This window comes from Caloenas nicobarica, chromosome 3 (genome assembly GCF_036013445.1).
Source record: "Caloenas nicobarica isolate bCalNic1 chromosome 3, bCalNic1.hap1, whole genome shotgun sequence".
Taxonomy (NCBI): domain Eukaryota; kingdom Metazoa; phylum Chordata; class Aves; order Columbiformes; family Columbidae; genus Caloenas; species Caloenas nicobarica.
This window is the reverse complement of record NC_088247.1, coordinates 15,481,413-15,506,161: the sequence shown is the minus strand read 5'-3', so window position 1 is coordinate 15,506,161 and position 24,749 is coordinate 15,481,413. Positions and strand designations below refer to the sequence as shown.

At 38.5% G+C, this 24,749-nt stretch overlaps 1 protein-coding gene across 4 annotated transcripts in view; it reads left to right on the top strand.

Moving 5' to 3' along the window:
• Window positions 1-24,749, top strand: part of GREB1 (growth regulating estrogen receptor binding 1) — a 59,618-nt gene that overhangs the window by 11,275 nt on the left and 23,594 nt on the right. For 2 of the 4 annotated variants that reach the window (XM_065631364.1, XM_065631362.1), the window contains exons 4-21: window positions 3,099-3,281; window positions 3,597-3,740; window positions 5,029-5,154; window positions 7,052-7,174; window positions 8,047-8,184; window positions 8,367-8,552; window positions 9,116-9,466; window positions 10,286-10,414; window positions 11,871-11,996; window positions 12,448-12,645; window positions 12,736-12,916; window positions 14,735-14,927; window positions 15,515-15,651; window positions 16,890-17,229; window positions 18,773-18,888; window positions 19,611-19,810; window positions 21,795-21,884; window positions 23,293-23,909. In XM_065631364.1, coding sequence (XP_065487436.1) covers window positions 3,099-3,281; window positions 3,597-3,740; window positions 5,029-5,154; window positions 7,052-7,174; window positions 8,047-8,184; window positions 8,367-8,552; window positions 9,116-9,466; window positions 10,286-10,414; window positions 11,871-11,996; window positions 12,448-12,645; window positions 12,736-12,916; window positions 14,735-14,927; window positions 15,515-15,651; window positions 16,890-17,229; window positions 18,773-18,888; window positions 19,611-19,810; window positions 21,795-21,884; window positions 23,293-23,909 — 3,578 coding nt within the window. Of the gene's footprint in view, window positions 1-3,098; window positions 3,282-3,596; window positions 3,741-5,028; window positions 5,155-7,051; window positions 7,175-8,046; window positions 8,185-8,366; window positions 8,553-9,115; window positions 9,467-10,285; window positions 10,415-11,870; window positions 11,997-12,447; window positions 12,646-12,735; window positions 12,917-14,734; window positions 14,928-15,514; window positions 15,652-16,889; window positions 17,230-18,772; window positions 18,889-19,610; window positions 19,811-21,794; window positions 21,885-23,292; window positions 23,928-24,749 lie in introns of all 4 variants that reach the window. The other 2 variants (XM_065631365.1, XM_065631363.1) reach the window with 2 other exon arrangements.

The following is a 24,749-nucleotide window of genomic DNA, read 5'->3' as shown; positions in this document are numbered from 1 at the left end:
AATTGTATGCCAATTTATGAAAGATTAGATTATGAAAGATTAGATTATGACATGTTAGATGGATCTCCTTCCAGCCTGAAGTCCTCTCTTTATCCCTAGCCCAAGCTCACTGTTGACCATAAGGTCCCTACTGTGGAAGAGCTTTTTGAATTATGAGCACTTGATCATTGTGATGTGAGCAAATTCAAGCAAATGCATATGATAAAACTCCAGATACAATCAAATACCTTCTGGTTAAACAATCTTCAGAGGGTTACAGCCTTAAGTCAGTACTGAACTGAGCTGGATATGAACTGGTGACCTAAGGGTGAAAGGCTTTTAGCCCCTAAACTCCAGGCATTGATTTCTAATTCTCTTGTGAAATCAATCCCATGACATAGATATATTGAGTCACCTCATGGCTGCCCTGACTCCCCTGACCTTTGTCCTCTCTATAATGTATGGAAGAATATTTAATGCAGCTTGTTTATGAAACAAGCTGTCGCCTGTATCAGCTGCTGCCCCAGGCAGCACGTGAACATGGCACATAGTGAAAGGAAGATGATTAAATGTTTGTGTTCTTGGCGTTACTCAATCTGCTACATAAAGTGCTATGAGCCAGGCTGGCAGAGCCCTGCAATGAGTAATGGCTGAATAGCGTTTTATTTCACTGGAATTCTAATATCATGCTGTGTTCTATCTGTGATGTCAGGGCTGAGCTGTGTTAATGAAGCAAAGGCTGTCCTGAAAGAGAGTGTGGGTCGGAATGAATGGGGTGAAAATTGCTGTTGGCAAGGAGCTGGCAAGAAAGGACTCCTAGTCTCACTCAGCGGAGCTCGGGAAGCTTGAGGGGAAAGATGGGAGTTTGAACTTAAAAGGAAAATTAAAAATTAAACTTCTAAAATGTTCTCCAAAGACTTTTCAAAACAAGTGAACAATTTAGTTCCGTTTAATCCTTACTAGGCCTCACCTGTATGCTGTAAGTAGTGTAAACTAATTTCCAGTACATATCACAGCATTTAAAATAGGTGATTAGGACCAGAGGTTGTTTCAGGTAGATGTTGTTGCTAAATCTGGTTTAGGCTGGTGATGATTTACAAGAGTTTCCAATAGTGACTGACCTAGAGTCCACATGAAAAGATGTTATGTCCACTGTCCAACTTTCTGTTGGACAAATATTTCTGCCTGTGGCTTTAGCAAGTTGCTGGGCACTCTTGGCAAAATGATAAAATCTAAAAATTACACAGGTACTTCTATTTTACTTTTGGAAATGGTCCCTTCATGCTTGTATTTGAAAACGCATAATGGCTTGTAAGTGGCAACCATGCAAAATTGCAGTGCTGCTGGTCATGCTTGGTGTCCTGCCAAACATATGGGAAGTTTTCATTTACTAACAGAAGCATTTTTCATGATTTCTTAATCTGCATAAAATGCATGCAAACTCTACAGCTTTTGCCACATCCGTTCTAATTTTGTTTCCTTTCGTTGTTGCTTTTATTGCAGCTACTGAAGGCTCTGTGGTGTTAGACAGTTGCTTTTGTGCTGACTGATATAACACAGAGGATTCTGCAGAGTCATGACTTGTCCTGATTTTATGAGTCGTAATGACTTTTATCATCCTACCGAACAGGATCAGAGAGATAATAGCCAGCTTTCAATAGTTGTTAGCCAGTTGTTCCCACAGATACCAGACTGATTTCCACCTGTATTTATGCTTTTAATAAATTCTTCTGAGCCATTTGAAAACTAAAGAAAGTGCTCAGGTTGTAAACCAAGCAACAGGTTTTTACGAAGCATTATATTTCAGCGCTTGTATTTTACAGAAAGAAAAGAAGTATTGACAATTAATCAGAAAACTTCATTTGCCTGAAAAATTTGATTGAAATCACCATTCTCATTAATGGCTCTTCACTTTATGTACCATATTATCGATCCTTTACTCCAGTTATACTATTTATTTCCAACATTATTCTGTATCTGTTATGTGAAATGCATTTCCTTTATTTTTGCCATCTTTCAGTTCACTGAACACACCCTTTCCATTTCAATCCCTGTGATGACACATAAAAATGTACATTAGATATGATTAAAATAAAATAAAACTTTGTGCTTCAGGTCATGTGTAGAGAACAGACAGAAAATTTCCATGAGGAAGATCATCTTCTAATTGCACACTGTAGGATTTCTTTGTAGATAAAAATTATTTTCAGAGAGTTGCATTGGTCTGATGCAAGATGAACAATTCCTAGGAAATACTTTGGGAAATGGACAAAAAAAGTCGTTTAAGAATGAGATACAGTCAGCTGTGCAAGGAATGCCCTTTATTTACGGTGAAAATGGCATCACCGTCATGAAACTCTCTTTGAGGGTCAAACTGTGTATGTCAGAATGAGAGGAAACGGCAGCGTCCCTGGAAATGCCCCATCAAGCCTTAGTACAATAAGCTTCTTTACATGCAAGGACTACGTCTCTGTCGTGCTTATAAAGTTGCAGACACTTTGTTTCCGTAATCATAAATAGTTTAAACTTCTGTGAAGTGCTAACACAGTCCAGCCATAATTTGAGAAAGCCACTTTAAATTAATAGCCCAGGAAGGCTTCAGTATTATTTTCCTCTCTAAAAAGGCTTCAGTAGTAAGAACTTGGTACTTAAATATACTTAAAGCTGGTTGAAGATGATAGATTAAATATACTTAATTTCTTAAGACTTAATTGCATGTTTGATTTCAATGAAAGCTGAAACAAGAGAAGTCTGTACTTTTTATGGTGTTGCAAAGGGCTGGGGTTAAGCATGTGATTCAGTACACTTCAATCAGAAATTTCTTGGTTTAATGTTTCACAGGTAGGTAATTGTGATGTTTTTCTTGTGTGAGAAAATGACAAATATGGCCCATTTTAGTTGTTCCATAAATGTGGGGCTCTGTTTTTGCAATGTGGTAGCTGAAGTGCAATACAGTATACTTGATGTAGTATTTTTTTTGGAGGAAAATGTTAATAAAAAGCTCAGGTCTTGAAAAAAAAAGATAAATACAGCTTTTCTCCAGGAAAGAGTTTTGTTTGGATGTTATTAATAGTGACTCACCTATCTCATTGGACTATATGTATTGTTTATTTTATCAGGCTTCTCTGGCAATTGTGTTGGCTGTGGCAAGAAGGGTTTCTGCTACTTTACGGAATTCTCTAATCACATTAATCTTAAACTGACCACTCAGCCCAAGAAACAGAAACACTTAAAGTATTATCTGGTCAGGAATGCACAGGGAGCTCTGACCAAAGGATCTGTAATCTGCTGGAAAGGGGCAGGTAAGATAATGAATCTGTCTTCCTCCAGCTCTGGCTTTCATCAGCCAAGCTTGGCTATCAGAGGGACGGGCATCTGTGCAAAACCTAAGACAGACCAGTTGAAAGAAAGACTTTAAAGCTAAGTGATTACTTGACCAGCTGTAAAAAGCAATTGACTAACCTAATATGAAGATGGCACATCTGAAGGCACTGGTTCCTCCCTTCCAAGTGCCATAGTCTCTAAGTAATTAATGTACGGAATTATCAAATCAAATATGCAGAGAGAAAGCAAACACCGCTGGTGTCAGGGGATAAGAAGTTTCTTTTTTCTTGAAGAGTTCAGAGGCCGACAGTCTTCACCCAGCACCTGCTCGAGCACATTGTTCCAACTGCCAGAAAGTTCGGGTCTCTCGGGAGGCACCTCAAGTGAGCTTCTCCCAGCAGCGAACCCTGGTGCTTCAGCTGGGGCTCCGCAAACAGGTACCGCTTAGGGGGAAAACACTCCGAGTTATCCCCTCCTCGTACTCTTCTGTGTGTACTTGTGTGGGTGGGAAGGCAAATAAATAAGCACACTCCCACATAAAAGAAAACAAGTTGAATAGATTTAGAGATATATTGCAAATAAAGAAAGCAATCATACTTTGAAGGCTTCCTGCTGCCCATTTTTTCCTCTCAGGTTTACGTATAAAAGGTTAGCGCCTAGTTAAATAGGTGTTCTGCAGCTTGCTCATAGGCAAGGCAAACCAACGTTTTTTTAAAAGCCATTATCTTTAAAGTTGCTGAAAATAGGTATTACATTCTTCTGGCTGTTGCTTGTCTGGTCACAGATGACAAATGTTACAGGAACCAGTGTTGTTTCAGATTTTTTTTCTGATGCAGTCTATTTTATGTTATGACCAGAATCCTCTAATGCAGGCAATATATGGGCATCAACTTAAAAGCTTCAGAGGTTTGGGTTTTTCTAAAATTAAAAACTGAACTAATGACTAATATCTGTAACTTTTTTTATTTTGGTAGTAAAAATGATTTCTGAAACATTTACTTTTACATTAGCTTGACATAAATGAAAGATAATGGATAATGAAGCTGAAGTGATGTCTCTCAGCTTCTTCATAATGAAAACATCTCTTTAGTGTCTTGTGGCTGTTACAGAGATTCACACGGGAGAACCGAGGCACATCTCTTGGTGGTTATATTCTCTCAGTGAGATAGAAACCTGTTAAATAGTTGTGGTCTGGAATACTGGTACCCCTCCAGAACAAATCATTAATCTCCTTATAATAGCAGATTGGCTTTTTTTTTTTTTTTTTTCTGAGACATGTACAGAAAAGCTACATTAATTACAAGCATGTTAGGCTTGAGAAAACCTCTCTTTTTAGCGAAACAGTTAAAAAGAAGCTTGGAAAGAGGATGTCAAATTGGAATGGAGACTTAGGAGATTTTTAATACATTTTAAACAACCTCTTTCTTTTAGCTTGTTCTTGAGTAAACCATGTAAGAGCTAGGATCCACCTGCAAAAAAGCTAAAAGATCTGACATATGTCTTCAATTGCAGACTTGGATTTTACTGAGGCACTTAACTGGGAGTCAGACAGCAATAATCTGGTATGAGATCAGAAGTGAGTTCATTTTATTCAGCATTTAATTCAGTCTGAGCAGATCCCAATGGCTCTATTAAAGCAAATGATCAAGTGATCAGTTTATTATGTCAACTGGGGATCTTGACCTACAAGTGTTTAATGTAAATACTTTGTTTTTTTCTTGCCAGCAGCAGCTGTAGATCACATCCCTTCAACAGCAGCATTCAGCTCAGCAGTTTATAATGGCAAGGAATCACCTAAACAACAGTTGGTGAAAAATAACCTGTCTGCTCTGACAAGACCTTCGGTATTAGGTATTTGTATGGATTTGCTGTTTAATAACCCTGAACTCTCTATTCCATGGGTGTAATAGCAGCATTGAACAAATGATATCTTGATCATAATTTCCTGTATAAATAGCAATTACCAATCCCTTCCAAGTCCTTTCTGACCATAATGGCCTTTTTTTTCATGTTAATTTTCAGAAAAAAAGATGGTTTTATGTTTTCAGCCATAGCTTTTTACAGGTTAGATTATTAATTGGAAGTTGTTTTGTTATATTTAGAGTTCATTCACTTAGTAGAAGTACAGACTATATTCTGAATCCAGGTTCTTAAAAATGTCAGTTTGCATCAATCTCACCAACAGGTTTTGTGAAGGGAATTAAGAAAGATTTATAAGTAATAACTCACAGGATAATTCCTATGTTACAATTCACCTTGGGATGAACACTAGACTTTAACAACTGGCTCTAAATTAAAGAAACTGTCCTCGCCGCACCATTATAATAATGATTTGGGTTAATCGTCTTCTGTTGCAAACTGTATTCTATGTCACTGGCTTGTTTAAGCAAGAAAGTTAGTCTCCCCTATGGCTGGAAACATACTATAACTCTCTTCTAGAATAAGTCCTCCCAAGTTTCCCTGTTGGCGTAACAGCCAAATAATTTTTCTCTGCCTATTCAGGTCCTTGCTCTCTTTCTTCCGTGCAGCAACATATTCTTGGCAATTCATTTCAGATGGGTTACTTTCACATAATAACATATCTGCAGGAAAGAGTACAGCATTTTCAAATAAAAAATTATTTGTATTGCTCTAACTAACTTGTGACTTTCGTCACAACATTATGCCAGGAAACTAAATGAAATAATCAATAATATGGCTAAGTACTGCCCTCATGTGGTAAACGTTTAAAGGACAAGGTCATCTTTGAAAACCTGTACGTAAGGCTCTTCTGCAAGTGAAAAATCTTATTCTAGATCTGAAGACTTCAGGTATATTTTTAATATCTTTTGCAAAATTTAAACCCCCTTTTTATATAAGATTCTTAATCTGTCTTGAGTTTTATGTGTGAGTTCTGCCAGGAATTATAGCCCTGCCAGTGGGAAGTAATGTTACAACTTCTGCATAGTTATGTCCAAAAATAGAAATGACTCAATTGTGCAAGATGCCGAGCAATTCCTGGAGGACCGTTGACTCTCAATAATTAGAAATATTTGATGTCAGCAGAAGCTCATCATTGTAGGAGTTTGCAGGAGTGCACAAGAAGATTCAAGAAATTAATGAAAGAAAATTTAAGAAATTAATCATCAGGAGCTCCTAGAGAAACTGTGAGAAAGTTATGTTTTTACAGACAAAGGTGTTTCAGCTGCATGTGGATAGGAGGAAAGTGCAGAAGTAATTTGCTAGGAGTTAATATGGACTAACGTCAAACCAAAGATGGTAACCAGCAAGAAGTGGCAAATATACTGTAAAAGGGAAAATTGTTGAAAAGAACACAGATCTTTATTAATATTACCCTGAAACCCTTGAGAATTTTATTTTGCAATATTTTACATGAAACACAGTGTTATGTATTCAGAAATAAAAGGAGCAAAATGCGCATAGTGTTGAATCCAAAATATTAACACTTATAAGCATTCTTAGTATGTCTCGTTCTTACTACATTATTCTTAGTACAGAGTAAACATTGGCATAAAATAAGCAAAGTCTGCCTAGATACTTAAGAGTACTCTGCACCAGAAAGTTTCCAGAAATTCAAGCAGGACATAGCAAAGTAAAATAAAAACCATAAAAAAATTATTATATTCATGGACTTGTCTACCACCGTACTTAATACACACATTCAGTATATTGAAACATATTGAATTACCATGCACAAAACTGAATGCATTTTATTCTAATACTTTTCTGAAATATTACTCTTATTCAGGCACTTTAACAAATTCAGGGCCTCCAAAAAAGCGCCATAAAGGTTGGTCACCAGAATCTCCATCATCTACTGAAACTTGGAACTTGCAGCTCAATCCACAGGCTCCAAACAGAATTAAAAACGGTAAGCTATACCCGAGGTAATGATAATGTTTGTTTCGGTATTCAGAAAAAAATGGGGGAAAAGAGGCACTATTTTAAAGATGTCTGCAGATTCGCATTAGAGTTTTGTAAGGTCTTTGATACCTACATGCTCACCTACGTTTAGGTGTTTCATTTCCATTGATTTCTTTCTGAGGCTCTGAGCCTGACTCTCCAGGATCCAGTCTTCAAGTCATTATTAATAAATGCCAACACATGCCTGTGTCCATCTTTAGACACCGAAACACCTTTGGAGTATTAAAATTAGGGTCATAACTGATGTCAAAGTACCATTTGTTCTTTCAACTATTGGTCACAGTGTTCTTGGCACTTGGATTTTATAGTGTAGGTGAAGCCTAGAGTGTCATGCAAGTGTAATAAAACTTCTTTCCCCAAAATGTTTTCTTTTAATGTGTTATGGTTTAAATTAAAATTACTGTAAAGAAGTTATGATGGTGCAAATGTTGAATCTTATTTTTGTCTTTCTTGCTACAGCAAGAAAACCTGTTTAGAAGCAGGGAAACTAAATATAACACACAGAACACACAAATCATAACTATTTGTGCATTGGTATCTCTGTATTCTTGCGTTCGTACCTGGAACTTTTTCTTTATAAACATTTCAAAATCTTTAAATGCATGCGTGATGTTCAAGGTCACAACAATATAATTAGTCCTCCAAGAAAGTTAGCATAATAGGATGGGTTCCAGCAACAGCTCATGAAGTGTGCGATGCAACCATGAAAAGCATTTTAACACTGATACCAAATGTGGGTGTGAGATGATGTTGAGTAACTTGTCTTTGAGGAAATCATTATTAGAGCTCACTCCAGTAATAATATGTTTAAAATCTTAGATGGAGGAAGCCTGTCATCTTTACCACATTCTGCTTTGGTGGGGCCAGCCTTATCTCCGATGGTGGGCTCAGGAGAACCGGTCTCAGTTCCTGACAACTTGCTGAAAATCTGTAAAGCAAAGCCAGTTATTTTTAAAGGTAAAAACCTCAACTCCCCAACAAGACATTATATTTTTTTTGTAAGAGATATAAAGATATGTCCTATTGCTAAACACTGCTAAAGCTGTCAATGTAAAAACGTTTACTAGTAAAACTGTTTAATGCATACATGGGAAATTATGAAATGAATGTCATGTGTACAAACATTGTTTATTTTGTAGGTCATGGAAACTTCCCATATCTTTGTGGGAATATTAATGATGTGATAGTGAGTCCTTTGTTGTACACCTGTTACAGAAATTCACAGTCTTTATCTAGAGCATATGAACAATATGGCACCTCCACAATACAGCCTATTTCAGAGGAAATGCAGCTCTTACTGACTGTCTACTACCTTGTTCAACTAGGTAAGATTATTTTACATCCAGATAGACTGCAATGAATATATTACGTGCCAGCAAATGAGAAAGGCAGTATTAGGGCAGGGCAATATTAAATAACAATCTTAGGACATGTGGTATTAAACACTCATTCATGGTAATGAAATAAAACTAAATAATTAGTTCTTGAAGACCAGACAAATTGAAATATAATCATACAAAGTTCATCTTCTGCTATAATCTAGGACCTCAGCAACTAAAAATAAAAATAAAAGGTTTCTTTCATTCTCTCCTCTTGCATACAGTCTGTGGTTTACAAGTAGTATTATGCTGAGACAGGCAGCACTCAACCTCTTAAATATTTTTATTAACCGATACTCAGGTTCCAGTTAGGGTGTCTTTACCTGAGTACCACAAAGGTACCTCAAAATGAAAAATTTGGTTCACATCTGCTAAAAGCGATAGAGTCATGCATGCAGGAATCTGAAACATGATCATCTCTAAAAAAGTATGTATTTGGAAAGAAAAAAATTTTAAGTCAACTGTTTTGTTTAATTGTTTCATAATACTCTCCTCTTAATTTTTTTTAGCCTCGGACCAGGTCCCTTTGATTGAGGATTTGGAACAAATATTCATGCGTTCGTGGCGTGAATCGCACCTGTCTGAAATCCGTCAGTACCAGCAGGCTGTCCCCCAAACCTTTCCTCAAGTCCCCAGCCAGGTCGCACCTGTGACCTCAGCGCAGCTGCCCTGGCTGGCGGGTCTCGCCGCCAGCTCCTGTAATGACAGCGTCCATATCATTGAGTGCAGCTACTCTCTGGCTGAGGGGCTTTCCGAAATGTTTAAGCTACTCATTGAAGGAAAATTAATAAAGACAAACTACGTGGTGATCATATGTGCCAGTAGAAATCGAGCCATTGATTCCTGCATCGTGATAACGGGTGAGATCACAAGGGTGTATCTCTGGGCAAAACAGAGTAATCTGACTGTCAATAAGATGCCTCAGAAAGCAGAGCTTTTGCCAGCAAGTAATGGGTTTTGCTCAACCCAAGTTGATGCTGCACAGTTGGGTCTCTCCCCAGCAAATCACATTCTGCCTGTTTCACCCATTTTCTCACCCAGGCATCCCACCCAACACTACTACGAATAATGGCGAGTGACAGCACACACAGTGCATAAAGCTCTCCTGCTCTGTGTGGCTGGGAAATTACTGTGAGCAGAGGACTGAATATTTTCTGAGCTTCTAAAACAGGAGTGTCAAACTCATTTTCACTGAGGGACTGTATAATTGTAACTACTCCTACCTTTATACAGTCTTAAAATTACATTTGGCCCTTTGAAGGCAACCGTGAGGCTGATGTGGCCCCCGGTGAAAATGAGTTTGACACCCCTGTTCTAAAAGAGGGTCTTCCAATGTCATTCCCTTCAACAACCTGTTGAGGGTTGTGCTGATAATGAAACAAATTATTTGAATAGCCATTCAAAGATTCATTATGAGTGTAAGATAACTGACGATTCCTTTGACTATTTATAAGCTCTTTTTATATACTGCATCAACAAATATTTCCTAAAAAGAGAAAAGAATACAAAGAATCATAAAACATGGTGTCTGGTGCATACATGTACAGGAGAGGGAAAAGACTCCTCTCTGCTATTTTTGTGCATGTGGTATTCTTTTAGCTGGGTAGTGTTTTTATTATGACTTAGAACATTTTAGAACCTGTTTGAAGTGCTTTCAAATTTACTTTTTTGTCTTTTAGGAAAGTATCAGGCAAGAGTTCTGTCTGAGAGCATGCTCACTCCTTCAGACTACCAAAAAGAAGTTAACTATCAGCTGGTCACTGGAAAGGTGGAAAGTCTGGGGTCCTTCTTTAACACACTCTGCCCAGGTACCAAGCAGGTTATAAAGAGGCATGTTTCCAAGTCCCTGAAACTTCTAAATCAGAGAAAATAGCTGTGCTCATTACCTTTCCAGAAACAAGACTCTATTAGTAAGATATAAAAAGCTGTGAAAGTACATTTGAACCAAAATTCCTCCTAAAAGTGTCAGTTTCTAAAATCCCTCAATTTCATAAAAATATGCCAGCAAATAGCTGAGCATATTATTCTTAGCTATACAAATCCATCTGTATACTGTGCAAGTCCATATCCATAAGAGGTATAAATTCTTTTGCCCTAAGCACAGAAATAATTTAGACCATGATAGAACACAGTTATTTTATCAAAGGAAGGATTTGTCCTTTCAACTTACCATGCTGTGAACCTGATCATGATGCATGGGAAAGAGGCAAATTGCAGAGAGACAGGGTTACTGGATCGTTTTTTAACTGAGTATGCTGAGGATTCCTACAGGCAGGATTATCTGGGTATATATCCAGCCACATGGAGAGTTAAACTGTATCACACAACTAGAGCAAATGCAGCGTGTTTTTCAGTGTTAATGGGATGTCACAGTCCCCTTTCCCATTCATGTCACGTCAGTAAATCTGTTCTTGGATCACAAGAATCCTTCTGGGTGTGTCACGGTATTTTGAGTGGTCACTTAACAGAAACTCACTTTCCTTGAACCATCGTGTAGTTATGTTAGTGTTTCTGTTCTTACTATCTTCAAAGTGTGGTTCTCAAAATCGCTTTTGCTATTGCTGTTGTTTGAGCAGAACAAGTCAACAAGCATCCTAAAAAGAGTTGCCGTCTATATCCACTGGATTGCACTTCACAGGGCAGGCCCTGGCTTTCTGAGCTCAGTGCAGACATGAACAAACTTCTTATCAACTGCTCAGAAAATACTAAATGCTCAGGACAAGTATACTACTGCATAGCTTTCATCTGCAAGCAGGGCCCCTGCTGAATAGAATAGGATATATTTGCAGCTATGCATAGTTCAATAAAACACACCTTGATTGCTTCAGCATTGTGTGTAGCTACAAAACTCATATTTCTCTTTCATCTCCAGAGGGATTTATTTTTTTTTCTGTCTCTCAAAAATGTTAAAGATTTTAAAATATTTACCAGATTTTCCAAAGTTGCTTGTAATCCTTATTAGTAAACCGTATCGCTCCATAAACTAAGCCAGTTTCATGTCTTTGTTGTTGCTGATTTGCATCAGGGCCTTGAGGCTGGTTTTTTACCATCCTCCATAAATGTCCTAGCTGGTGGTCTGCAGAGTTGGTCTGTCATTCCTCAGCCTGATTTGCATTTTATTAGTGATATGCTGTAAAAGCAGATGCAATAGAAAATAATGAGAGGGTTCCTGTATAAATCAGCCAATAAGCCAAATCAAAATCTGTAAGAAATGCAGCTCTTATTGACACGGACATTTATTCCACTATCCCTTCAATTTGATAGAGGGTGACATTGATCTTTTGCTGGAGAAGTTTTATCAGGAAAACCAAGGACACATCTCTTCATCGCTTTCTGCTTCAGTGACTAAACCAACAGCACTGAATGGAATGGGAGCAGCTGCATGTACAAGTAAGTAAGGAAGATTTTCTGAAGAGGTAACAGAGCAGGGTGCTTGAGAGCAGGTCTCTGGTGTGCAGTTAGATCTATCTGGGCAGAGTCCTGGGCTCTTGAAGGCAAAGGTCCTCAGGCAAACAGCAAGTCATTTCTTGGGATATTCAGATTTACAGCGATGGAAGCTCTGCTTCATTCCACTGGGTATTGTAGTCTTTGAAGCTCCAAGCAGAATGCTGTTGCACAATTTCATGTTCAGCGCTCAGACATTTAAGAGACTTACAGGGCCGAAATGCCCAAATGCAGAAAGATTTATTTGCATATTCCATATAGAGTTTAATAAACTGGAACTCCTGTTCATAAGCAAAGTACCTTAAAGAGTAGATCAGTCATTCTTTGCTGGACTCTAACATTTTGCTTTACATTAGACTTTGGGCATATATCTAAACAAAATTTTGCCTTTTTCCAGGTTATGAGATTGAACGACATCAGATTCGTCCATTCCAGCTAGCAGTGGCTCAGAAATTGTTGTCTCATATTTGTTCGATTGCTGACTCCAGCACTCAAAATCTTGATTTGGGTTCCTTCGAGAAAATTGATTTCTTGATTTGTGTTCCACCCTCCGAAGTGACTTATCAGCAGACTTTGTTTCATCTCTGGCACTCAGGTGCTCATTAGTTAGCTTAATTTTAGTGTTACAGGAAATTGTTAAATGCATTTGCATCTGGAAACACTGACATTTGTTCCATTTCTTTAGGTATTTTATTAGAACTTGGATTAGAAAAGGAACATCTTACAAAGCAGAGGGTGGAACAATATGTTATGAAATTAGATGCAGAAGCCCAGATTAAATTCAAAGTATTTTTACAAAACTCTATGCAGAATCCACATACACTGTTTGTCCTCATCCATGATCACGCACACTGGGATCTCATGAGGTAAGAAAACCGTAACTTGTTTTTAGAGAAATTATTACCATTTGCACTAGCTCTCAAGATCAGCTTTCTGATTTATCTCTTCCTTCATCTTTGTTTGCATCTTTCTGCTAACTCTCTCTTCCCATGTGTTGAATAAACATGTTTTCTTTAAAGGTCCTTCATGACTTATCCTACTTACTATATTATGCTTCAGTGGAACATTTCAGCTTTCCTTGCTCACCATTCTTATTTTCTTTCAGCCACAGCTATTGTTTTTTTAGCTGATTGTCTTTTGTTCAAGGGAAAGCTTTCTGTGAAAGTACACAGAGCTCATTATCCTCTGTCAGTGTCCTCTGGGCTGTAAAACATGCAAAAACCCTCCGCAGTGAGTAGACAACTAGTGACACAACACCGCTGCTTATTTTTTCAACTGTTTGGAAATTTCCCAGTACAATGTGTTTTCTATCCAGAATCACCGATTTGTAAGAATTAAAAGCTTCTGTGGATTCATAGTAATGACAGGTAGACTTCTCAGGGAAGAAGGGAGGTTTCTGTCCAATGTTTACCATGTTTCCCATCAGCTCACTTATATAACTTATTGAGCCCTGTTTCTTTGGCTTCTTAACAATCTGCCTGCTGAGAAGTTGGGCTCTTGTTGCTTTCTGGCTCCTGAGGCACTGGGGAGCCTGGTGAACATACTGAATTCCAGAAACACCAACAGGTGCCAACTTTGGGAGCACAGTAGTGTTTCTGAAACCAAAAACTATGGCATTTTACTTGCAAAAGAAAGGACACAGTCTTGTCTTTCACACTGGTTAAGAATTATGACTTTCACCAAAACTTTATTTTTGCATGTGAGGGTTCCTTGTTCAGCTCCTCTAAATCTTGGGAACTTACATGACCTATCACAACAGTCACAGCCTTTAAGGCATTCATTCACTTAACATCCTTGAGTGGTAGGGAAGCACCTATATTGCTGCTTAACTCTGGTATTTCTTCTTATCTAATAAAGATGTGTGACAAATATTTAAGTGACTGTTCTGCACAGCAGGATTCATGCCACCTGACTGCAGTCGGTTAAAGGAGATGCCTAAACCAGGAATGTAATTGCCTGGGGTTGCCCACAAAGTCACAGCAGAGACAGGGAAGCTCTGAGGGCTGACAGATCATGGGTGGACACAAACAGTTTCTGGAGGTACTTATCCCTCTCTGCTAGTAACAGAAGGAGTTTGCAGTCATGGAGCTTGTAACTTTGTCTCTGCAGGTAAATGCCAAAAATTAAATAGCATTTATTTGGACTGAAGTTCTACACCAAAGCAAGGAATTGACTGTAGGTGTTCCATGGTACTGGCATTTGCCCAAAAAATAACTACTCTTCCCTTTCGTAGTAGCTCTATCACAGGTAGTTTCCCTCTGTTTTTCTGTCATACTGACTTGCTGTCTGTCATTTTCTATCTTTATTTTTGTAGGTAAGAATGGTATTTTCTTAAGGGCAACACTAACAATCTGGCCAAAGTTAATACAGGACTATGTGTCTATTGGCAGTTGCCAAAACATCAACTTCCTTTCATCCTTTCTCTCTCATATTCTGGTAGCTGTAAGGGACTGGTAATTTGCTAGCTAAGGAGTTATCATGCTTACAGAAATTTTCAGCTGCGGTGAAATAATTTGCATTTCTTTTCCCATCCTTCTATGCAACAAAAGCAGGGCAAAGAATAGAGTCCTAAGTTCCTTGTACGTGTTTAACTTTGATTTCACAGCTGGGTTAAAGCTATTCCACTGACACAATTGTTCTCTTGTGCTGATCACTTTGGAGAGTTTTGGGTTTCTTTTTTGCAGTGCTATGCATAGCCTTTATCCTCAGACAGAACTGTCTACAGGACTCGTTGATAGACTGTTGAACTGCAGGGAGGTGAAAGAGGCGCCAAATATTGTCACCCTCCATGTGACTTCCTTCCCCTATGCGCTGCAGACACAACATACTCATATCAGCCCTTACAATGAGATCCACTGGCCTTCTTCATACAGCAATGTAAGATGGATGCTTTGAGGTGCTTTTCTGAGCTTTTTATAAGTTATTTTACATTTACATACCTGGTGAAACTGTATGTCCCATGATTTTCATGCAAAAGAGTAAAGTTTGCATGGCATCTTTTTCTTGTTCATTCTGTGGCAAGTTCTTTTTCCCTTTGCTTGTCCTGTCATTTCTTGCCTTTTTAAAAACGTTTTTATATATTCTATAAACTGTAGTAACTCTGCTAAAAGTCTTTGAGTTACATAAACAGAAACCATCTGACCATCTGTCTCTAGTGCATTACTGTATAAATATGCGTACGTGCATGGATTTTCTTCATATGTGTGCATATTTATTCCATATGTGACTGTTATGTCTGTGTATATGTATATATGGAGAGACAGAATGAGTGAAACAGGGAAAAATTGAGTCCAACTTATTTTCTCAAAAAAAAAAATTAGTTTCTTTCTCTCCTTGTTTTGGTATGTCTATGATGATTATTAGAGAATGTGATTGCAAATATATCAGATACCAATGATTAATCCATTGTAAATTAATAATTTGTAGACTTTACCTTTAAATTTTTATTGCTTCATTGGCTTCAGGGTGTAGATTTATACCATGAAAACAAGAAATACTTTGGACTGTCAGAATTCATTGAGTCCACCCTCTCTGGACACAGTATTCCACTGCTTCGGTACGACAGCTCTTTTGAAGCAATGGTCATGGCTTTGGGAAAGAGGTACAGTACATTTCTTTGGTTAACGCAGGGAATCTAGAAGATGTGTTCTAGTGACTTGAGTTACTAGCTAGAAACCTACTTTTTTTTTTTTTTTCACTGTCCCACAAATTCGTGTATGCAAGGACATTTAATTTGGTCTTGAATTATCCTTACATCTTTTTTGTATATATTTTGCCAGCAATCTATTCAGTCTAGGCTGCCTCTTACTGTGAACATGATCACTGTTTAGCTCAATTTAGAGTAAGTTCAAATGTGTTATTACTTTTGTCTACTTTTGTCTTTTGTTATCACTTGCTGACACTGGCTGATTTTGATGTATAGAATTTGTATATACTGCACTTGGACCACAAGGAGAAGTAGACATATCATCAGAGCTTGATAATACATCATCAGTTTTCCTTGGTCCTTGTGGAGCAAGTTTAGAATGACTGCAAAAGAGCAGTGACAAATTCTTTGCATACCTGCAGCTGTGGGTGACCTCTCTGGGGTCTGTAAGAAGAATGAGGCGGGACAGGAAGAATTTTGTGCGTTTGTATGGCTGAGAGACTGAGCACATCCACACAACTGCTGGAGCTTGCTGCAGGGTGCTGTGGAGCTCTGATCACACAGACCAGGCACTTTTCTGAGCAAGCCCTGGTCCCTCTTTATACTGCACACCTGGGTTTCATTTTCATGAAAACTGGAGCATAGGAAGCTATTGCATATCCATGTCTCTCTCTTCCATAGGCTGGGAATTGAGACAAGGTGTATCTGGGCTTGGGGATTTGTAGTGCTCATTGGATGCTCCCTACGTATTCAGGCCTCTTGGAAACAAGAGTGATTTGGTTCATGGGTTCAGTAAGAAAAGAAGAGAAAAAAAAAGAATAGCATGTCATGAAGAGTAGTATTCTCATTGACAAGTACATTCATTTTGATTGATGGTATTACTGAGTGCATTAGCAAATATTCTCTGATAAATTTTGTAACAGTGGTGAAGTCTTGGTAAATTGATGTGATGTAACTTTACTGGACTACTTGCTTAATCGGTCTTTACTAAGAAATGAAGAGACAACATCATTTCCAACTGTGAAATGATGCCTTGCAAAGACTATCCAACTGCAATTTGGTGAGATTCTGTTGTATATTAGGTATGAAGGATTCTGTACAAGAGAAAAACTTGAATTTATATATTTTGTAAAACATTAGCTTTTTCACTTTAGCCTTTAATGCTTCACTATTTAATTCACCATTTATTTCAGGTTCCCCAGATTACACAGTGCAGTGATAAGGACTTTTGTCCTCATACAACACTACTCTGCAGCTATGATGGCAGTGTGTGGTCTTTCTCAGATGAAGAATTACACCTCAGTTGAAACTCTGGAAATCACCCAAAACCTAATAAACTCTTCAAGACAATGTCCTAGTGGTCATGGCCTCATGGTAGTGTTGAGAATTCCATGTACTCCGCTGGCTGCAGTGGCATATGAACGTCTGTATAATGTCAGGGAAAGACTAGCCCTTGAAGATAACTTTGAAATAATCTTGGGAAATCCTAATTCTGGAATCACAATAGGGAAGCACTTTGTGAAGCAACTAAAGGTAAGTTGCAGAATGACGTGTACCTGGAAGCTTCATCAGATGGGTGGGAGGGGGAGACTTTACTGGTGAGAGTTATGTTGGTGAGCTGAAGTGCAGGTCTTACTAGTAAAAATAAAAACTACCATAAGGACCATGACTTTATCTTTTAGACATACCATCTGTGACTACTGTCCTACCGCTAGTTAATACTTCAGTGGAGTATTAGCTAATGTGGCTAGAACTTGGCTTCCCTAGCAAGCAGCAACCTTCCCAAACAGTTGAACTACTTTTATCTACAGGGGCCATGAGCAATAATGATAAAGCCAAATAAAATTGTCACAGTTTTAGCAGAATTTTCTCACAAAATCATCATAGTGCAAAAAGATTTGCATCTGTGACTGTTTGAGAGTTATATTATGCTTCTCACCAGCAGGTGGCAAAAAGGCATCAAATCAGTGATGCTATAATAGTTATGGGTACTACAGCGCCCCGATATTCACAGCTCGGGACTTTATGCTTTCTGGACCATGTGTTGGTTTATGGATTAATTTATATCCTTTAGGTCCAGAGTCTTGGGTTATGTATGTAACAAAAGCCCCTGATACTGCCTTGCTTTTCCTAAAATCACCATAATCTGATCATCTGATCACGAAAGCAAAAATGTATTTACATTCATGGATGGTGTAATATATATACAGCACACAGTCACTCTGTCTGACAGTGTTATACGTTATATGTTAGACAAAGTTATTTGAGATCCAGGGCCTAAAGCTGATCTCATTCTGCTATAAATTAAGCTGTGTTCTGAAGTGTTCTGAATCACATCCTGGTTATCTGACATTCATAATAGTGGTAAATGTATGAATGTCAGAGGCTGAGCTGTTGTACTATTGGTCCTACTGTGCTCCTAATCTGTAGATCAGTCATACAGCAGAAAGGACTGACTGGTGGAAATAAAGCAGTATAGCGTGATGCTGAACAGTCAAACAATAGATCTAGTTATCAAACTTCTCATGAAGTTATCAGGAAAATTGACAGCTTTGGGTGAGAGTGGGAGACTTCAGAAGGTAGCAAGTGAGGACAGTGGTGTGTGTGTGCCGAACACTTCCAGCTTTGCCCTGTTCCTCTAAGGAGAAAAAGCCTCATTCCCAGCTCATTTCCTTCCTTGGACTCCGACATCCAGACATTATCTGCCACAAGAAGCAACCCTCTGGACTCTCCTCTCCCTCAAACCTCCTACTCGGCTTCACCATCGTACCATATCCACTCTACCTGTCTGTGTCCTGCCCTCAGTGCTTTGCAGCTGAGAAGCTGGGAGGATTTTCAGGCTGGGACATACTGTCTCAGTCTCCTCAGACTTAACAGCAGGCAGATTGCTACCTGTAATGCTCTAGGAATTGTGCAATCTACCTCTGTTGAAATTGGCTCTGCTCTGTGGTTTCCTTTGGTGGAACACCCACTCACTGTACAAACTGATTCATATACTGGATGATAAAATTATATATTTCTGTATTTTTATTTCCTTCATATAGATATATCCAGCAGTGTTTCTTATATTATACAGGTGTGGCAGAAAATTGAAGATGTAGATTGGAGGCCACAGACATATTTGGAATTGGAAGGTTTGCCTTGTATATTGATATTTAGTGGTATGGATCCACAAGGGGAGTCTTTGCCACGGTACGAAGATCCAGTATTTTCTCAATGGCAGTTTTCAATCCATTTCTTACCAAATGGCTAAAGATGAACTGTGTAATCACTTGTGGGAGAAGAAAACAGATTTCAATGTCAAGATGTTTCTTTTCAATTTTTTGGCAGCTTTTGTACCATAAATACAAACCTCATATTATTAATAATAACCTCCTGCCTATAGCAAGATACAAATAGCTCAGAAAATATTATAAGAGTTGCCCCGGTTTAGAGGACAGAATAAGGGTGTGTAAAAAAAAAAAGTGTAGCTACCTTAGATACCTTAGAGTAGCTGAGGCATCTGTATGATGCTGGCACATGCGCTACAGGACATATGGAGAGATCGGTGCCTTCTGGACTGTTAGCTGGAAGCCAGACAACCTGCCCGAGGGCACTGAATGCTTTTGTACGTTCAACTGAATGCCATTCTGTGTATTAGGCTTGGAACCCAAATGATTATTCTTTTTCTTATGCTGATGCTAATGCTCAGTGCACCAGATTAAGCTGCATAACTGTATTAAGAAAAAGAAAAGTATATACACTGCAGTGGTAAACCTATTAAGCACAAAAGATACACTGTGTTCTATCTCATCTGTATGAATCTGTATGTACCTCATCTTTATGGAAAAATTCCCCTTTGGCTGTGTTTGTAAAAGAAATAAGGGAGTAGATTCCAGTGAGTTTTCATACTAGCCCCTCTTGTTTCTCTTCAGATCACTGAGATACTGTGACCTACGTTTAATAAACTCATCTTCTTTGGTAAGGACAACCTTGGAGCAAGAACTTGGTTTGGCTGCATACTTTGTGAGCTCAGAAATTCACACAGAGAAAGCAGTTGTGAATGACGTGTTAGAAAGTGACCCAGAGAAACTAAGCAGCACTGATAATGAAGATGAAGAAATAGCAACAGAAGGTATTATTAGTAGTGATAATAAAAGAAACTGTAAAATGATTGAATTGTATTTGAAAAAGCAGGATTGTATGGACACCTACTCGGTGAGGGTTTCTGGAGCTGGCCTTACTGAGTGAGCTCTGCTCCTCAGTTTTGCTTCATCTCATTGACCCTGTGTTTTCTCACCCTCCCTGCCAGAGAACTGTTGCTGCTGCAGCATTTTAATCCCTTGTAGTGCTGATGCTGCATCTGTGCTCTCTGTTTTATTGCTCCCTTCTCTCCCCTTCCTCCCTACCTCCTTTGCCCCAAATGTTCTGGCAGCCACAAAGTGAAGCTCGAGTGGGTACATCCAGTGACTCTCTCTGTTTGGGGCGTGGTGCTCTGTTGCAGCAGGGAGGTGTGTGCTGTGATCCGATCCCCTCCCTCACAGTAGGGCTGCTCACCTACACTGTCCCTGAGTGATGCTGCTGAACCTGTGCTCACATACTCACAATGATGAAGATTCCTCCTGAGGAAACTGTATGTAGTACAGCTGAGTAATCTCTTATTCATGGGTGTCAAACCCATTTTTACCCGGGGCCACATCAGCCTCACGGTTGCCTTCAAAGGGCCGAATGTAATTTTAGGACTGTATAAATGTAGCTACCCTTACATTTATACAGTCCTAAAATTACATTCGGCCCTTTGAAGGCAACTGCGAGGCTGATGTGCCCACCCCGGTGAGAATGAGTTTCACACCCCTGCTCTAGTTTACAAGGTATTAAACAGTATGGCTAGAAGATATATCTGAACATAGTAACTCCTCAGTACTCCTTGAAAATGTCTTATGACTTCAAATTGACGGTGTAGAGTGCGTGAGTTTATAATTTCTAAAGAGAGCAATTAAGAACCTATAAATGTGTAAACAAACAAAAATAATTTACCCAGGAACTGTTGGGGTTTTTTTTGAATGATAGTTGATGTGAGTTATCAGTTATCATTAAGTTACTTATATTTTTCTTTACTATCTATTGTGCCTTGCAACTGTGGTAAACAAGGGATTTTTATGCCCGTAGGTTATTTAAATCTCAAACTGCCTTCATTTCCTTTTGTATACTATGAGGAGAAGGAGAGCTGGTTACTGTTCACCTATGAAGTTCTTACTCATTGGTAATAAGGATAGCATAACAAGCAGAACAAAAATATTAAATCAAATATGTCCTTTTCATAGAGGAATGAAATACCTGAGGTCATACTCAGACTGTCTATGATAGATGCCTACTTTAGATGTGATGAGTACTTCTGTCTCTTTAGTTGAAGTATGCCACGATTGTATGCGATCTGAATCGAATGGGCACCAAAGTTGTTAGGTGTCTAAACTGTAAGGCTGCTTTCCTAATCCATGAAGTATGGTTTGCTCCTCCAGGGTCCAATTCAGAGCACCTGAGACAGACTTACAGTCTAAGTTTTCTGCTGGCAGTGCTTATGTCTCTGTTTATCGCGGTAAAACTGCACAGAAGCAAGCATTTGAACTTAAAGGCCTAAGCTAGGAACCTCAAGTGGATACCCTTGGTGGCTGTTCAAATATGGATTTTCATTACCAAAAGCTGAGATATAATCTGGCGATAAAGCTGTAATGTATAGGGTGAGAGGTAATTTCATACCATAATGACAAAATAGAGCTTGTAGCCTGTTGGTTTCCTTGACACTGTATTTATGAGGAAGGTAAGACATGGGTAGAAAGAGAGAACGTGGTTGAGACTTGCTTAGAAATTACCAGGTCCTGGCTGCAATATTGATTTTGTGAAGCTATTGCAGCTCAGCATGGTTAGATTAGACCATAGGCTGATCCAATATTGCGTGGTAGGAACAGATACTCTCCACACTGAAAACAGTGTCAGAATGAGGACAAAACCCACACAAACTCTTGTGTCCTTTCCCCTATTTTGATGATGTAGCTGTGTCTTCTCACAGGCTTACTTAAATTATATTTTGTTTTTGTTTTCCCCTACCACTCATGAAACAGGTTCTACTGCAGAAAAGAGAAGTCCTGTGAAAAGAGAGAGATCTCGTTCTCATGACTCTGCATCTTCATCTCTCTCTTCAAAAGCTTCCAGTAAGACCTTAAGATCATCTCTATTAAGTTACATTTAGGACATGAGACCTTTTATTCAGCTTATTAGAGAAATAATTAAAGGCATAAATCACTACGGTTTTGGTAAGGCCCATTTTAATGGGATCACTGAAGATAACTTAAAAAAATAAGAATCAGACTTCTGTTTCTTGAAAACATATGGATAAACTTCATCAACACTTTAATTTTCAAAATGTTTTTTTCTTCTTTAAAGTTGGGCTGCTCATCAGTTCCACAGGGTCCATGTGACCTGCCTGTGGTTTTGTGGCCTCAATTTGCCTGTAGTTAATCTTTTTTCTTTTATTTTTTTTTCTATGCTCTTGGACACTGTTATTTTGGGAGATGTCACAGTGGTTTTACTTGAAACCACTCATACTCCGGGCAATATTTTTGTATTTAATGCTACTGTCCTTTACTGGCTACTTTAGTTTAATATGCAGCTAGAGTATACCTGACTATTTCTTGAGACCAAGAGAAACTACAGACTTCTATTAGTTCAAAATATATGGGTTTTTTTGAAAGCAAAACTGTTGTTTTCACCATGAGAGCAAAGCTGCTTTTATCTGTGTTCAGCTTCAGACAGCTATTCCTATTACCACGTGGAGACTGATTCCTCAATCAGTTCTTAGTCTTCTCTGAAGACTCAAGTATTTGCATCTCCTCTTTGGAATTCACGAAGCATTAAAGATGCTCAGAGCCACTTAAAGTGAGGCCTTGAACTTCCAAGAAATCTTAGTGGTTAGAATATATAAGGTAAAAATACACCACTTTCAGAAAATTAGCAATTAGCTGTGGGGTATATCTATGTCACATATTTGAGGCCAACATTCACGAGTTCAGTATGTGCTCTGAGCTGACCAAAAGCTGTATGAATGCATTACATAGCACCACAGACTTGAGAGCCAGGCTTTGTTAGATCAGCCTTAGTGCTGCAGACACACGAGTGTCAGATCAGATCTGACTCAGAGCTGAGGACTGCTTCTGCATGTCAATCTTTGGAGATATTTGTGCAGTTTGATGGCATAATAGCCAGTGAAAACTTATTTTCTTACACTCTTTTAAATGATGGTTTCAGTAATTTTGTGTTTGTCTTGAGTGATGAAACTACCTGATGAACACCTTAAGCAATGAGTGGATGAAGGAAGGAGAGGACAGGACAACCACTGACATCTTTCCTATGCACTTCAGTACTTTAAAAGCCACTTTCTGCCTTGAGATGAATATCCAAACTGTTATGACTTCCTGTACGAGAAAGGTGAAAGCAAGAACAGGAGTGGGATTGCAGTGTTTGATGGATACTCTGTCTAAATGATTTTGTTCTGTTTTGTTTAACTATGACATTGACTAGCAGAGATAGTTGCACTTTGTTTAAATACAAATTTTGTTTTAGTTACAGCATTCTGCAGCGAGTCATCACCTCCTTTAACAGCAGCAGGTGATACAGCAAAATCCCCTCACCAAGTCCTAAGCAACAGTGCTGAAGAAACTACAAATACCCATGAAAGACAGAAGCAGAAAGTAGACAAGGGGGCACAAACAACAACTAGCAAACACTTGCCACTGGTAACTGAACAGCTGGATATGAAACAAAATATAAAAAGTGCCCAGATTTCCATCACCTCATCATCCTCTTCACCTTTCTCCTCCTCTTCTTCCTCCTCTGCACCTACTCATAACTCCTTCATCCTACAGACCTCTCAGTGCTCCATGACCAAAGCATCAAAACAGCCTCCCATAGTTTTCCTGCCCAAACTGGTTTATGACATTATTACTTCTACGGACAGCAGTGGACTTCCCAAATCATCTTCCCTCTTGCCTTATCATTCTGTTATGTGGGCAAGTTCTTTTCGCCCTCTTATGAGCAAGATGATGACTTGCACGGAGCAGTCTCTATACTACCGCCAATGGACGGTTCCCAAGCCAAACCATATGGACTACAACAATAGAAATGAGGGCAGAATGGACACCTTTCACCCAAGGAGGCTGCTGCTGAGTGGGCCACCACAGGTGTGTAGTAAGAACAAGGTATTATCATTGATTTATTTTGTTTAATTTTATCATAATCTCAGAAAAAATAGATTAGTTATTATTATTAATACATGAAGGGTTTTTTGTTGGTGGAGAGTAAGTTGCTTATGTTTTGTTTCCTGATCCCTCTTTATAAACATTCTTAGACTAAACAATCTTAGATTAAACAAACTTCCTTTCTTTACTGTTAGCCTGGGTTCAAAAACAGTGAAGTTTCAGCGATGTTCATCTTGTGTCAGTCTCTCTCCATTTAAATGTTTTAAAAGATAGTTGGCTCAAGAGATAGATATCATGTATAATTTCAGTTTGGTAAGCATGAATACGCATTTGCATTTTAAATAAAGATAAAAGATCTTCACAAAACCACTTTCTTATGATCAATCTGAAGGCAGTTGGCAGTTTGTAATTAAGTTATTTTCTCTGTTTCCTTCATACAGCAGACAGAAATAGAAGCTGTTCTAAATAACATATGCAAGTAGGCCAGCTCAACATAGCAGAGTCATGTATACAAGATGAGTAACTGACCTAAGAGTTTTTAAATTACTTTGAAAAGATACGTGGAAATGGATATAGTCCTAAGAAGTTCCTTCTCTTTTAAATTCTCTAAGAATGTTTAGCACTTATTTCTGAGCAAGGTATCTCCTAGTTCAATGCACAAGTTACGTGCTAAAGGTAATATTGTGCCTCTTGTGTTCTGCTGAAGTACAAAGCAACAAGATAAGAAGAGACATCATGTGTACTGAGAGCATAAATATGTCCTGTGAACCTCAGAAGTCAAAAAGGATAAATACCAAGACAAAGGCCCATGTTTCCAGTTAT